This window comes from Chamaea fasciata, unplaced genomic scaffold, assembly GCF_029207755.1.
Source record: "Chamaea fasciata isolate MVZ Bird 193981 ecotype frontalis unplaced genomic scaffold, bChaFas1.0.hap1 SCAF_2, whole genome shotgun sequence".
In the NCBI taxonomy this organism is placed as follows: domain Eukaryota; kingdom Metazoa; phylum Chordata; class Aves; order Passeriformes; family Sylviidae; genus Chamaea; species Chamaea fasciata.
In genome coordinates, this window is record NW_027094087.1 from 110,548,605 (window position 1) to 110,563,823 (window position 15,219).

Sequence of the window (15,219 nt, forward strand, 5' to 3'; positions counted from 1 at the left end):
AGCTTGGTAACCTCACAAAAGGTCTACGGTGCCTCTACAAAGGCACTTAACTGTCTGAAAACTGTGCATTGCAAATAATCCATCATGGTGCAGTATAGAAGCAGTATAATACTGGGATAAGGATGGGAGAGGAGTGTGGATTTTGCATAACCATAAGGGAAGAGTTCATAGTTAGGAAATCCATATAGAGGTGCTTCTCCATGCTGCTCAGGAGAGTCAGAATTTCTTGGCTGAGAGCACTGACCCACGGATCACGGTTGAAATGTTGCCAAGAGGTTGCTTGTTGTGAGGGCAAACTGCACATGCACACACAGACAGTGTGAGTTCATGTTCAGAACAGAAAACATGCTTGGGAGCTGCTGTGGTCTGTACAGAAGATCAGTCAGTGATGAAAAAAGCAGCACTGGCCATAGGTGCCACACTAGATCTGACCAAAGGTTGGTCTGCCTCAGCATTAATAAAATACTGGGGAACTTACAGGAAAATAGAACTTAACTAGAAGCTATAAACTGACTTCATATGGGCAGGTGCATGGGCAGATGTTCTAATGTATTGCAGGATGTGAAATGTGTAATTATGATCAGGAATTTTACACATAACACTTCCCTTTTGGCTGCTCTTTATGGGTCACTCATTAGCCACAGAAAAAATTTCATGGTGATGGTCATTTCTTACAGGTTGCATTGAAGTATCTGCCACTAACATGTCCTCTGATAAATGCTGAAGACTTTATCTTTCCTCTTGTTTCAGGAACAATATGAATTTCCTTATGGGATCTTGGTGGCCAAACTTGGAAGATTTGTATGAAGCCAATGTCCCAGTTTATAGATTCATTCAAAGACCAGGGGATTTGGTGTGGATAAATGCTGGCACTGTTCACTGGGTTCAGGCTATTGGCTGGTGCAACAACATTGCTTGGAACGTTGGCCCTCTCACAGGTATGTGTGAGCAGCGCCTGTGCTGAGCTGTGTGTGGGTAATATTATACTGCTCATGGCGCAGAAGCTGCCTGTTCTTACTACTTAGCCATGCTTTACTAGGTGAAAAAAACCCAATGTGCTGTATTCTTAAAATTTGAAGCTTTAAATAATTCCTTTGTAAGAGGAGGAGAAAGCAGCAAGAATGCAGTCTTGGCACCCATGCTTTGAATGGGTTAGTAGAAGTAAAATGTGTAGATTAATTTATGTCCTGTCTTCTTCGGCCACTTCTTAACTTTTTCTCCCACATTTGTTCTACCCAGCAAACTGCACTGTGGATTTCCTACAAATTTCAGGACTAGTCCTCTTAATATTGGTGGGACAGTGGGTACCTAATAGCTCTGTGGTGAGAGCATCAGGAAATGCAAACAGTTGTAAAATTTATTTCGTAAACGAGCTTTAGGTTTCTCAGACCTGCTGCTCTAGAATTCTTCCGTTTTAAACCATGGTCTTGGAAGGATTTTTATCTGCGAGTGTGGAAGGAAATTCCGCAGCTATAACAAGAGTCTGTCAAGTGTTTGAAGAGAATGTACTTCCAAAAAAACTTCTGTTTTCTTAAGTAGTTGAAAATGTGTCTTTATATGGTGCCATAAAGAGTGCATCTCTGGGATTGTGTGATTGACTGATAGGCCTCTCATGTTCAGTCACAGTAAGTTTTGTAAAACATTTTTAAAAGGAGGGTGGAGTGAGTAGGCTGCTTAATGAAAAAGTCTGACTCACTTCTTCTCCCAAGAAGAGATTATATACCATACCAGTGTAGAATCCTGATAAATTGTGAATAGAGTGAGATGCTGACATTTCAAACCTGGATTTCTTTTTCATCTGGAATATTTGAAAATCTGCTAATTAACCATTTTTGAAGTACTGCTCCATGTTCAACAAACAAATCGAACACATGTCAGTAACTTGTCTTCACAGGTATTTGCTGCTGCTGTGGTATTGTGTGTTCTTTCAGCATCATAAATAAACTTTTAAAATGGACATTTTAAAGAATGGAAATATAGTTGGAATGAATGGCTCATTGTGAACGGAATTTAGCTGTAAAAGATATAAATTATTACTGTAAACAGAGTGATCTTGGTTGATAATTGTTCTTTCCACTGGCTGATGGCTTCTGTAACTGTGTGTTTGTGCAGCCTGTCAGTACAAGTTGGCAGTGGAACGGTACGAGTGGAATAAGCTGCAGAGCGTGAAGTCCATAGTGCCCATGGTTCACCTTTCATGGAACATGGCTCGGAATATCAAGGTCTCAGATCCAAAGCTTTTCGAAATGATAAAGTAAGTTTTGTTCATTTGAAGGTTTACTGTGCCCTTTTCCTCTTCACACGCGAAACAATGGTTGGTTTGTAAATAGTTCTTTGCAAGACTTTTCTGTTCCTGGGAACCAAACCAAAATTACTTTAGATTCTGTTTTTCAAACGCAACATTTATTGGTGTCCCTAATTTTATTATGTTTTATGTGATGTTACTGTGGCATAGCTTTAGAATCATCTAAGTAACTATTTTTTAGTTAAATGTGCCATAAACTTAATTCCGCAATTTACAGAAGAAAGCTGGCTTTGATCACAGCAGCTGTTCAGAGTGTGTATCATCAGAAATATGAAAATTAGGTCATCAACCCAAATATTAGAATTGGAATATATAGTCATTTTTACAGCAAAATTAAATTCTGCATTTCTAGAGCCTGTAGTTAGTGTTCTCGTGCTGTCATTTGGAGATCCAGTATAAATCTTTTAAATAAAGGCAAGTAGGAACTTGAGAGCCTCTTTCCCTTTGCTCTTTTGAGCAATGAATTGATTGATGTGTAAAATGATAATTGAGTTTAGTGACATTTCTCATAACGCATATTCCAAAATGCAGGAATATTCCAGGCTTCAAGCATCTGTAGTGATTTTCTTTACAGAAACTTGCAACTTCAAGAAATGTAAATCATATTGCAGCACCATACTGAAGTTGGGGAATGAATGAGCATTTCAACATATAACATAGGTTTGTCTTAAAGTGGGGGAATGAATTCCAAAGCATATTACTCATCATGAGAATCCTCTGGTAGCAGCACACTCTGCTTTGCCTGAATCTTCCAAAGCACTTCTGAGCCCTTCTTAGTCTTACCAAAATACTGGATCAACAAGCATTGAATCCTTTTATTACTTGCCTTGAAATGGGCTTTTAAAAATGGGTGAGTTAACTTGTGAAAAAAAGGGCAAAGAAAAAGAGTGTCTTTTTTTCCCCCAGTGGGATTTATTGGTGACATCTGAGTGCGACACCTTTTTACAGAAGGAATTTAATTTAGGCTTGAACATCTGTTGCAGAATGGTGGCATTGGGGAAATGTTAAATTTGTAAGAACTGAGAATGTTGGAAGTTGACAACAGGGAGGTTTGTAGTCACTCTAAAGTTTGATCATAGGGTAGGATTTGTGTGCGAATACTTTCCTAAAATCTTGGAACTGATACTTAGGGTAAATAAAGTATTTTCTGGAGGCCTGGCAGTCCTGTCCCTTTCAATTTAACAATTAGTGCTCGTATTCCTAATGCCAGCTGTCATAAAAAGGAGAAGAGAAACTGAATGTTTAGAAATGAGAAACAGGGGAAAATGCAGGGGAGTGTGGGAGGGAGAAAGCCAAAAAGTCCATTTAAAAATACCATATCCACAAGGCTTCACTTTTATCTTTATTTATATAAAATACAAACAAAGCCCAGCAGACATCTATTGTGAAGCTCAAAGCAGTTCTGGAATGTTCTTGAAAAAATACGATTTTGGTATTTTGGCCACTTGTATTTTGCATTTGCCATGGTTTGGGTTTAAAAGGAGAAGAACGTGACTGAGCACAGCATCCTTCTCCAAGAGAATCATTTAAAATGTTATGAAGAAACACAGAGGACAAAATGGTAGTTTCCTGTTGCCTTGCTGCCTGACGGCAGCCCAGCTTTTTCTAGCAAGAGACTCAGACTTTAGGTGTACATGACAAATAAACAGAGATGCTGAGGAGCAGATAGAAATTTTGGGTGTGCATGCGTTCTCTTTTTTTCCAGTCTGCTGAAACCATTTCCAGTTTACTTGGATTAAGCCTCCCCCACCCAGGTTAGTTGTCAGCCAAAACTCAAGTTCCTGCTGTGGTTGCAGAGGGGAAAAAGAGGGGATGATCAGCTCTGGTTTGTAATGTCCAGTAGCAGCAGCCTGAGACAACTTTTTGTTGTGGTCTCTCCTGTAGTTTTGGAATAGCAGTTCCTAGAAATCTCTATCAGCACAGCCTGGTGTCTGACCTTGGCTTTGTAAACACACTGCAAGAAACCTTCATGAATTTGCTTAAGATAGGGAAGCAGTTGCATAATTTTCCTGTGGACTCCTTGTCTGCAGGAAAAACAATCAGGCAGGCAGCTGTTATCCACGGACCTGGATTCTCTATGTACAAAATAGAGACATTTGTGAGTTACTTATATGTGAGTGTATGCATGTTTATAAAAATGCTGGGGAAAAACGGTCACTTTTGATAGAACTAGTTGCATTTCATCTTGGATAGCTGGCTTCATTGTCATCAGGAAATAAAAATAAGTGACACAGCTGTCATCTTTCTGCTGAGCACAGGTCTGTCTAAAATTGCATGTCAAAGATACATAAAGTGTTTAGGTAGTTTTGACTTCTGTCTCTGGGACTTCTTAGGTATCAGCATAGCACGAAGGATTAGCTCTTGGAAAATGATAAAAAGCAGCTTCTAATTCAGTTTGAAAGATAAATACAAATACGTCTTAGTGGGTTTTGTGAAAGTAACCACTGCAGAGGCAGTAAACTAAAATTTGAGCGTAGATATGAATATTGGGAACCAGTTTAGTGATGAAAAGAAATGGAGTAGCAGAAGGAAAGAAAGTAATAGAAGAAGGAAACTTTGCTTTTGGAAGAAATCTGATGCCTCGTTACATTTTTAGTTAATGTGCAGTTCAGTGCTGTCTTGCAAGATAAAAGTCAAAGAGCAAAACCTGAAACTTTCTCCTGAGATGTTTTTTAAAGATTTGATTTTAACAGTAGAAGCGTGAGCAGGAGCAGAGCAGAAAAAAAGGTTTTAAAGCTTGGCTGAGGGAGGACGGCCCTCACTAAAAGAAAAATTAACTGCAAACCTCTTAGATGGAAGCCAGAAGGACTTTTAAAAATGCATCTGAGGAAGAGAAGAATTTTAGAGGTAGAGCGAACATAGTAATAAAGACTAAAAAATTAATTCCAAAGTAACTGAAATACTAAGTTCTATTACAGAAATAGTTTCAGAAATGTAGAAGAACATGACATGGGAGAAATTACTTTGCACAAAATTATGAAGTTAGGTAAAATACTTTTCAGTATCGGGGGAGATGTATTACTGGAAGGTACAAAGAGGTCGGTTCTGCATTGCCATTGGGACGGTCTCTGCACTTCTGAGAAGTTTTACTGAATATCCAAATATTCAAATGTGTTTATCGCTGCCCTTCTAGAAATTATCAGGATTATGTCCATTTTGTAATACTCTTCTGTTGAATATTTGAATTTGACTGGACATGATTTACTCATATCTTTATGCCATACCTGCAAAGGATTTGAGTGGGGGATGGTCTAGATTTTCTTCTAGTTGAATTCTCACTGTACCAGAATAAAAACAGGCCTGCAATGCTAAAAGCTGACCCCATTGAACTTGCACAGTCACTTTGCTAGGAACCTTTTTGGCTTTCTTAAGGCTTCCCAAACTTCAGGAAATTGTGGTGCATATTCACGGTGATAGTTTGTATCTTTTCTCTCATATTTAATCTCATGAAATAGTTAAAATTTACATTTTCAAGTGTCATTACTAGGGCCTGAATTTTATCCAAGGAGGGGGAGTTCACCTTCAAGCTTTTGTTTTCTGCTTTGTTTGCAAATTTGGCAAACATTGTAGCAGTGTAAGTGGGTTACATTCTGGGCAGTTTTTTTTTCACAACTGTAATAATAGAGAACACTTTGAAAATAACTCTTTGAAAAGTCTCTGGAAGCCAAGAGTGGAGAACAATGGTGGCAGGTGTGCAGGTGTGCTTGCAGTTGCTCTTTGGGATGCCCAAAGACTTTTCCAGGTAACTACAGAAGAGAAGAATGGTAGCTTTCAAGTTTATTTTAAATAATCACACTGAATTGCATAAATGAGTGGTTTTCCAAAATTACTGAGCTTGTCAGGAGCACAATAACCCAAGACTCGAATGAATTAATACTTAATCCATCACCTGCGGTTGGCCTTAACATCATAACTCACATTCACACCGAACTTCAAAAGTGTTGAAGGAGTTACAGCTTAATGAGCTGTATAATTTTCTTGCAAATGGGTGCCTGAAAATAAGATATTTAACAGAAAAACATAAACATACTTCCAGTTTTGAGTTATCCTTACAGTGAGGGTGTTAGTGAAGCCATAGTGAAGCCACTGTTTTTAATGAAGATGAACAGTGTATGAGTGTAAAACAAGAGGAGGGTATTTCAGAATCCTGAGATTCTGTTAACTACTTGGAAACACATGAAAGAAACGTGGTGGTTTTTTAAAACAGAGAATGTATGTATTACATGTTTCAGGCTTTAAAATGGGAGAAGGATCAAGTTGAAAACACTTGATAGAACTCTTGAGCACTTTGTTTTCTGTCCAGTGTTTGGTTTTACCCTTAATTTTTTTTCAATCTTCCTTCTGCATCTAATGAGCATGTAACAAAACCACCCTGTGGAGGAGAAAATTGAAGGCTGCAAAGGCTGCAGCTCAAATAAATAGGGTAGCTGAGAGCTAAAATTATTGTAAATAACATTGTAATTTAGAAATTTGGCGACCTATTTTGCCAGCTTTTTTTGAAGAACATACATAGCTCAAAAAATGCTAGAAAAGTTACATTTTCTTGTAGTGAAGAGAACCGTATAAAATTGTGACATAAAATTATTTAGGGGTTTTTTGCCTTTACAGGAGGTATGACAGGGAATGGTGGGTTTTAATCTGACAGTTGAACAGTTCTTCATTTATAAAATAAATGCTAGAAATTTTTTTTGTGTTGATTTTTTTTTCTCCTAATAGCAACCTGTCTGTTCTTTTTCCTTTTGCATGGGAGAAGATACATGTTCATAGATTCTATTTCCGCTGTGTGTAAAGTGATTCCTGGCAGAACTTGGGATAATAAAGTTTAGTTGTGCTAAGAAAGTAACAGGAGTTTTGGGATGTTAAAAGAGTCCTTTGGATCAGGCTGTAGTCACACAAAATGTAAACAGCTATGCTGAACTTGGCAGTTCAAGCTAACTTTTTGCTGACAAATTTATGGTTCAAAATAAAATACGTGGATTGCTTTTGAAAACACATTGTTCTGTTGTGCTTAAAGGAGCATTCATGTGTTTCAGTCAAAAATGAAAGGTACAGCCTGTTTGCAGGGCAAGGGGCAGTCCTGAAAGAGGTCCATAAGCACAAGGTCTGACTTTTCCCTAAGCCATGAGTCCAGTGATTCTTTCTAGGCAGCTGTTTCTGCATTCCAGAGGAAAAGCAAGCTCCAGGTACAGGGTCTTGGAAGAAACTGAAGCCTTCTTGAGTTTTGCTATACAACTGAATGTTGAACTGAACACACAACTGCTTTTGGTTGCAGGTACTGCCTGTTAAGAACTCTCAAACAGTGTCAGACACTGAGGGAAGCTCTGATTGCTGCAGGAAAGGAGATTGTCTGGCATGGACGAGCAAAGGACGAGCCAGCTCATTACTGTAGCATTTGTGAGGTCAGTAAAAACGTGTTGGTTCATCTGCTCTTCTAATATTTAAATATTGCCCTGTCTTTTGTTGTTGTTGATGTTTAAATTTTGCTTTTAAGCTGCAGCATCTGCTCTGTGCTGTAAGCACATCTGGGTGATGCAGTGCTGCCTTCCAGGAGCTCATCCAGATGTTTTTCTAGACATGGGCTGTATTTTGCTGAAGGCTCTCCCACAGTACTTCCACAACATTGTTTTTCACTAGGTCGATTTTCAATTCTCAGTTATTATAAAATGTTGTTATCCCTTCCTGCATAAAATTTGATCTGCTCAGCTTCATTGTAAAGGTGTATCTATCTTCATTTAAGAAGTCAACAACACACCCAGAAGAGAGAGAACTTAAGTCCTTTTCTTCTGCAGGAAACACCTTTTTGCTGAATTTTTTTCATGCTACTTACTGTTAATAGTTGCTTTAAAATATTGCATGATAGTTTTCATGAAGCTTAAAAGAAAATATTTCCCTCCCCCTACTAGAAAATAAGTTTCTGGTTATCCTCTAACAGAGCCTCTTGGGCAGGATGAGCATGTGGCTCAGTAGTAAAGAAATAAATAACAAACTTCTTTAGCAGACAGTAAAAAGAAAAAATAGGTATAATTGTTTGAAATCCCCACCTTACTGAGTAACCCCTGTTCAGCAAATGAATCCTGCTTTGTCAATATTGACCCAAAGCTTTCCCGTGGTGCTGTTCATGCAGACACCCCAAGTGTAATGTTAGTGGCTTTACACTGCTTCACTTCTCTGCCAGAGCCTTAGGAGAACAAATTTTCCCTGAACAAATCTAATTTGTCTCTTTGCATGCACAGGGTTGGGTTGTGAGTCTTAAAGAAAATGCAGTTTTCATGGTTTTAACTTTTTAAAGAATGAAATTGTAACACTTGGCTTTCTGTTTCCTGTCTAATAGGTGGAAGTCTTTGATCTGCTTTTTGTCACTAGTGAGAGCAATTCTCGAAAGACCTACGTTGTACATTGCCAAGACTGTGCACGAAAGATAAGCACGAACCTGGAAAACTTTGTGGTGCTAGAACAGTACAAAATGGAGGACTTGATGCAAGTCTATGATCAATTTACATTAGTAAGTCAAATTAATAAGTGGGTGCATAAATACATTATTTGTAAAGCAGTTGTAGACTGTCTTGGTGCTCCGTTGTACGAGTGCCGTGGACTTTCTGATTCTGGAGGTTTGGGTTGTGTGTGATATTTGCAGAACAAAACCTGAAGAGTCAGAATTGTGTGAAATACAACAGTAACTTACTGCAGAACATAACCACTGAGTTTTCAGGAAAAGTATGATGTTACAATTCATAAAGTTGTGGCTTTAAAAATCCAATAGAGATCACCTGAAGACCATAACTGGATCAGATGGAGATGGGAAGAATCAGGACAGTGAAGCTTGGAGAAACTAGCACCAGGTTCAAGAGCATCTCTAATACATTGGTTGTGGTATGAAGTCAGTATAGCAGCAGAGCATCCTATGCACTCAGACCCTTCCTTCCCCATCCCCACCCATCCCTTCCCAAATCAGCACTGTCCTTCTGCTTAGCAAGTGGATGCTCTCAAACAGTTCTGTCTCTTGGCTTGGGGCCTCCTTTGCATTTCAATTTAAAGCAAAAAGCCTCTTTGCCATTGTAGCTCTGTGCTATATATGGCAGCCTCCTGCTTTGAACTGTGTCAGCACAACTGTCCTAACATTTCACCCAGGTTTCATTGTTCCAGGCAAAGATGGCTTTTTTTGTAACCACGATGAAAGCGATGCTGGATGTATTTATAAGCCTTGGCTTTCTGTCGAAGGAGACAAACATTGGACTAAGTGTTATGGGAATTTCATGTTGGATTTAATATGACAGCCCAGTAAGGGCTGTGCCTTTTGATTAATTTCCAGGTGCTGCAGAAAATGTGTGTTTAGTTCCTTCATGTATTGGTAGCATGCCAAGTTGTGACCTTCTGAGTTAAGGCCTCAAGGTTCTTCAGTAGAGGCTGGCCAGAGTGTGGGACCATGTCATCTGAATTTAATTCTCTTCATTAGTCCCACAGAGCCTGGGTTGGTTGAATTTCAGGTCACGCTTCTAGGAGGTCACTGTCATTATAGTCTGTGAAATGCTGCAATTTCCAAGTGATGATCTGTTATAGAAAAACATAAAAATAAACACCTGTTCTCAGATACTTCATCCAGTTGAGTGGAAATGGGGAAGAATCTTCCTGTATGGAGATGAGAGGGGGAGGAAGGGGTATTTTGTTGTCTGTGCCTATACATTATGTAGGAAACAGCAATGATAATGTCCCTAGAACAAGGGTTCTCAACCTGTGAGTAGCTCCTTCCCCCACCAAAACCTAAGGGTGGGGCCCTGAAGAACATGGGTAATTATTCTTGTGTGAAGCTGGTGTGCCATTCATTTCTTTTAAAGGGGATATATAGTCAGTTGGGAAGAGTCATAGCCCAGAAGTGACATCTCTCAGATGTAGGAGGAGAGTTAAGGTTTGTTGTAAATCACAGGATGAAGATAATCTCAGCTGGCAAAGGTGCAATAGGCCAAAGAGAGACTGGGATACAGTGTCAGGAGCAAACACAGGGATGAGCCAGCATTAAGAGTTCCATAGCTGGGTTCTCTGGTATGATCTGAAGTGTCTTTAAAGACTGTGAGCAGCTTTTTGAAGGGATTCCACTGGTGAGCAGGAAGAAAGGAGGAAATGCCATCAAGGACTCAGTACTTTGATGGGATGCCACAAGGTGCAATCCTGGGAAGCAGTTAGGTGTCTCCTGACAGCAGGCAGGAACAAGGCACCTCACTTCAGTCTTGAGGCACTTTGTCCCCGTGTCAGAGAATCTAAGACCCTTCCCACAGATACTCAAACCTCAGGAGGGTACGTTTTTGCTCAGGTAGAGGGAAGGAGGGAAAATGAAGCCCACAAAGGCTTTGGAGAGCCACAAATGGACCGTCTCCCCATTGGTAAACAGGTTGAGAATCCCTGTTTTAGAGTGTATAAAGATATGTCTATGCTGAGGCCACATGGAGCCCTTTGCTGCCATAGTGGGACTTGTGGCTGCTCACATCATATTAACACAGACATCCCCACAGCATACTCCAGTCTGCAGTACAGGCAAAATCCTAACGCAGAGTGCTCATAAAATACATGTTGTGTTTGAGTAAGGTGGAAAAAAAAAAATGCCACTGTTCTCTCAAAAGAGTCCTGAAGTGTAAAAAGAATAGTGTGTGTGACTTTTAAACTCTCATGGTTACAGTTTGTGCAGGTCTTAGTTAAACACAGAGTTTTGCACCCTTGTAGAAAAGGTAATTTAATGTTTTCTCTTTCAGGCTCCTCCATTGCCATCCTCCTCATCTTGACATTTTTTCATGGACATTAAATGAAAACTTTTCTGATATTCAGGAAGTGACCCAGTTCTGCACCACTGATTTTTGTAGCTATCCCGTAAGGCTGCTGGCTGAAAGCTGTGTCTATGCAACCTTCCAAGTGCGGAGTGTCAACCAACTGGACAGGAGAGAGCACTGCCTCCTACTCCAGAACTCAAAACAAATAAAGCTCATCCAGCTGTACTTCAAAAAAAATAATTCCATGTTTTGTATATATCTGACAAAACTGGCAACATTATACAGACTACTGACTTGAAGACCACCTCTTTTGTATTTCTCTGTTTCTGGGCTGATGAGTTGGTTTCATCCATTTTTCCCCTTTCAGAATTTTCCTTGGAAAAAGTACTAGCTTAGCTGGTCATTTCTTTGTAAGGTAGTTAGAAATTTTAAGTCTTTCTTTGGGCAACTTTTTTTTTTTCTTTTTTTTCTTTTCTTTTTTTTTTTTTTTTTTAATGTGAAGAGTTAGGTGATATAAATTTTTTACTGCTTTTATGTTTTTCTGTCTTGTTTTGAAACCATGACGGTTACACTTTTGGTTCCTAAATAAAATTTAAAACAATTAACAGCCAAGTCACAAAGATAAATGGGTTGCACATAGACTAAGGAATAAACTTCAGATTTGTGATTTTTGTTTCTAATCTTGATGTAAATTTACACTATTTATAAATACATATTTATTGCTTGAAAATATTTGTGAATGGAATGCTGTTATTTTTTCCAGATTACCTGCCATTGAAATTTTAAGGAGTTCTGTAATTTCAAACACTACTCCTATTACATTTTCTATATGTAAATAAAACTGCTTAGCATTGTACAGAAACTTTTATTAAAATTGTTTAATGTTTAAAGTTTTTCTATTGTTTGAGTTTTAAAAAGATTTTATGTACAGTGCCCAGTTTTTGTTCTTTTTTGAATCTGATTATATATATTTTATATATACTCTTGTGCTTGTGTATATATATAATATATATAGAAACTCGAATATAAATATGTGTATAAAGATTTAGAGACTAAATTTTTCTCGTTTTAAGTTTTACATCTATGGTAGATTTGAGGTGTCTACTGTAAAGTATTGCTTACAAAAGTATGATTATTTTTAAAGAAATATATGGTATGTATCCTCAAGACATAGAATGACCTTCAGACTGGTTTATTGTTAAATTGCACTTTTTGCAATAACAGACCAATAAATAGTTGCTGCCAAAACGTAGTAGTAGAAAATAAGTAACGGCTAAATTTTAAAGCTCTTCAAGAAAATACCAACTTTGCAGGAAGTTTGGCACTAGTTTTAGAGGAGGAATGAAGAAGATTGATTTTTGGTGGGGATGTTCTCTAGATTTCAACCAAATTGCAACTTATATATTACAGTATGTTCTATTAACAATTTTAAAAGTTAAGACTGAATCATCTTGGCGTCATTGTTGACCCCAAAAAAAAGGACGTTGTTTTGTGGTATTCTATTGTATTTTCACATATTTTGTAATACGAATTCACTGGTAAATTTTTGAAGCACTAGGTTTATTTAGGACAAGTTTATAATATATCATTGTAACAGTTTGCAGTTTTAATGATGGTATTTATTTTAAGTTGCTCCTTTCTCATTAGCTTCTTGAAAATGCATTAAATCTAAATTTCAAAATTGATAGCTTTCTTATCGATCAGAGTTGACTGATGCGGAAGGTTCTGCATCGAACAGTTTCTCATAATTTCTCATTAGTGGGGTATGTTAGTGGTTGCATTGTTAAATTTTCTGTAATCAATGTGAAGTGTTACAGGCACAGAGCATGCGGATAGTTCCTTCTGAACAAAAAGAATCGCCTCTTATGTTGTAGCTTCAAACGAAAGGGTGTTTTAATGGAGAATCAGCACAGCTTATCTACTGCTGTTAAAACAGTTACACCACAGTTAGAGCTGACTTCCTTGCTAGTTCTTACTAGTTGGACAAAAGGGTGTAGAGATTAAAGAAAAGCGTGATGAAATGCTCTCGCCAGCAAAATTATCAACTAGCAGCTAGGAAGCCAGTATTTGCAGTTCTGTAAAGGTGTAAGTCTCAGCTCTTGATAACAAACTCTACAAATCATATTTTTTTTTTTTACTTATGTATTTTATGCAGTCATAAATATTGTAATCTTGACAAACCATGCTGCAACTGAAAAGCTACTCCTTTAAAGTAGTCTTAAACCCAAATAAAAGCAAGATACACTTACCTCAACTAATGGTAAACAAAAGGTCCTCATTTCTCAGTGCTGTAAAAGAACATTGCTAATTAGGGAAAGAGCTACTGTGCGCTAATCGGAAGGGGTTTGTACCTCTCCTCCCCTTTGGAAAAGAGGATATGGCATTACCCAGGAAGAATATTCATATTTTGCCAATGAGCCAGTAGACCAAATCAGTAGAGCATCAGGCAGCATTCCTTGTGCTGTGGGAAGGGTTGTCAAGAATTGGAATTGCTGCAGGGCTTTAATATTTTGCAGTTTCCATACTTCTTAATCACACTCTCCTCCCAAGCGATGGGACAGTTTGGGTCTATAAGCTGCTATGATTTAGAATGCTTTTGTTTCACTTTATTAAAAAAAGCACAAGTTAATGTTTCGTCAGTTGTACTTCTTAAGAAGCACTTCTGCTTCTTCAGTTGTGAAGCACATGATGATGCCAAGCGAAGCATTTGTAATCTCTGGGTGTTTCCAAGCATTAGGCGTTGGGCAGGGTGGGGGGAGGCTGGAGTCTGGAGCTGAACTTTTCAAGGAATTTTGGTCTTGGGGCCCTTGAGCTCCACAGCTGAGCCCTACTGCAAGTGATTCTGATCTGCTTGTGGCTACAAATTGTGGTAGCGGGCAGATTAAAGATGAAAATGCCCAAAGGCGTGGCAATCGTTGGAAGAATTTTCATAAAGTTACAGGCTGAGAGGAGAATGATACTTTTAGGGGATGGATAAAACCAGAGATAAAAAAATAGGTGTCTAAAAAAATAGTATGAAGTTGAAATACAGATAAGAAGGAATTGGAGCAGCATTTGCTGCTGAGCTGTGGGTCTGAGAACAGTCCTTGAGGAGCTTGACAAAAAGGGATTTTTACATGGGGAGAATAAATAGTTATGTGTTTCTCAGCTTAATTATGATCTTCCATAAATACATTCAACAGACCATTTGATTTTAAAGCTTTCCTTCGGATACATGACTTGGGAGCAGTTTCTTTGCTTGTTTGGAGAAGTCCCACCAGTGGTTACAGTCTAGAAGTAGTGATGTTGGTGTCTACATGTATGAAGTATTTAGATAAAAATCACTAGAAAGTGAGAAGTTATCTACTGACAGGAAATCCCAGAGCTTCCTGAATTTGTGTAGCAGAGAACTTGTTGGTCCTAAAGACAAAGTACCCTGAATCTGTGCCTTGCTGTGTGACTTTCCAAGTGGCATTAAAATGAAGATGCTTTGCTTAAATGAGCACAGCTTGGCTAAGTTGAGCCGATTCTTGGGTCAGTGGTGAGCAAGGCTTGGGGATTTCACAGCTGGTGATTTCCTGGCCACAAATAACGTTTTTTGGTTAACAAAGAGAAGGGAGGTGCAGCGGTTCAGCCAAGACCACAGGGAAGAGGGTACTCATCCTTGGTTGCTGCCTTGATCCTGGGAAGGGGTTCAAACGTGGCACTTAGGGCAGGGGTTAGGGGGGAGGAGGATGTTTAAACCTGAACTTACCTAGGTCAGAACCATTTTGCCAGAGCAGAGAGCCGTGATGGGGTCAGCAGATGAGTGTGGTAGGAAAGCTTCGTGTAAGAAAGGCTTGTCCATAAGAAGGGCATGGAACTGTTGGAGCAGGTTCAGAGATGGGCCGTGAAGTTGGCAAGGAGGACTGCAGCACATCCTCTGTGAGGACAGGCTGGGAAAGTTGAGGCTGTTCATCCTGGAGAAGGTTGTGTGGAGAGCTCAGAGCGCCTTCCAGAGACTGAAGGGGCTACAGAGAAGGTGGAGAGGAACTTTTTTGCTAAAAACTGTAGTGACAGGAAAAGGGGGAATGGTTACAAATTGAAAAAGGGAAATTTAGCTCAGATATTTGGAAGAAGTTCTTCCCTGTGGGCATGGTGAGGCCCTGGCACAGGTTGCCCAGAGAAGCTGTGAATGTC

At 38.9% G+C, this 15,219-nt stretch overlaps 1 protein-coding gene across 8 annotated transcripts in view; it reads left to right on the plus strand.

The window, feature by feature from the left end:
• The window catches only part of KDM6A (lysine demethylase 6A), a 151,088-nt gene extending 137,778 nt beyond the window's left edge, over positions 1–13,310 (plus strand). For 4 of the 8 annotated variants that reach the window (XM_066177061.1, XM_066177064.1, XM_066177063.1 and 1 more), the window contains 5 exons: positions 751–938; positions 2,113–2,254; positions 7,578–7,704; positions 8,637–8,807; positions 11,047–13,310. In XM_066177061.1, coding sequence (XP_066033158.1) covers positions 751–938; positions 2,113–2,254; positions 7,578–7,704; positions 8,637–8,807; positions 11,047–11,076 — 658 coding nt within the window. In that variant the 3' untranslated portion in view covers positions 11,077–13,310. The other 4 variants (XM_066177059.1, XM_066177062.1, XM_066177060.1 and 1 more) reach the window with 3 other exon arrangements.
• Positions 13,311–15,219: the final 1,909 nt, after the last annotated feature.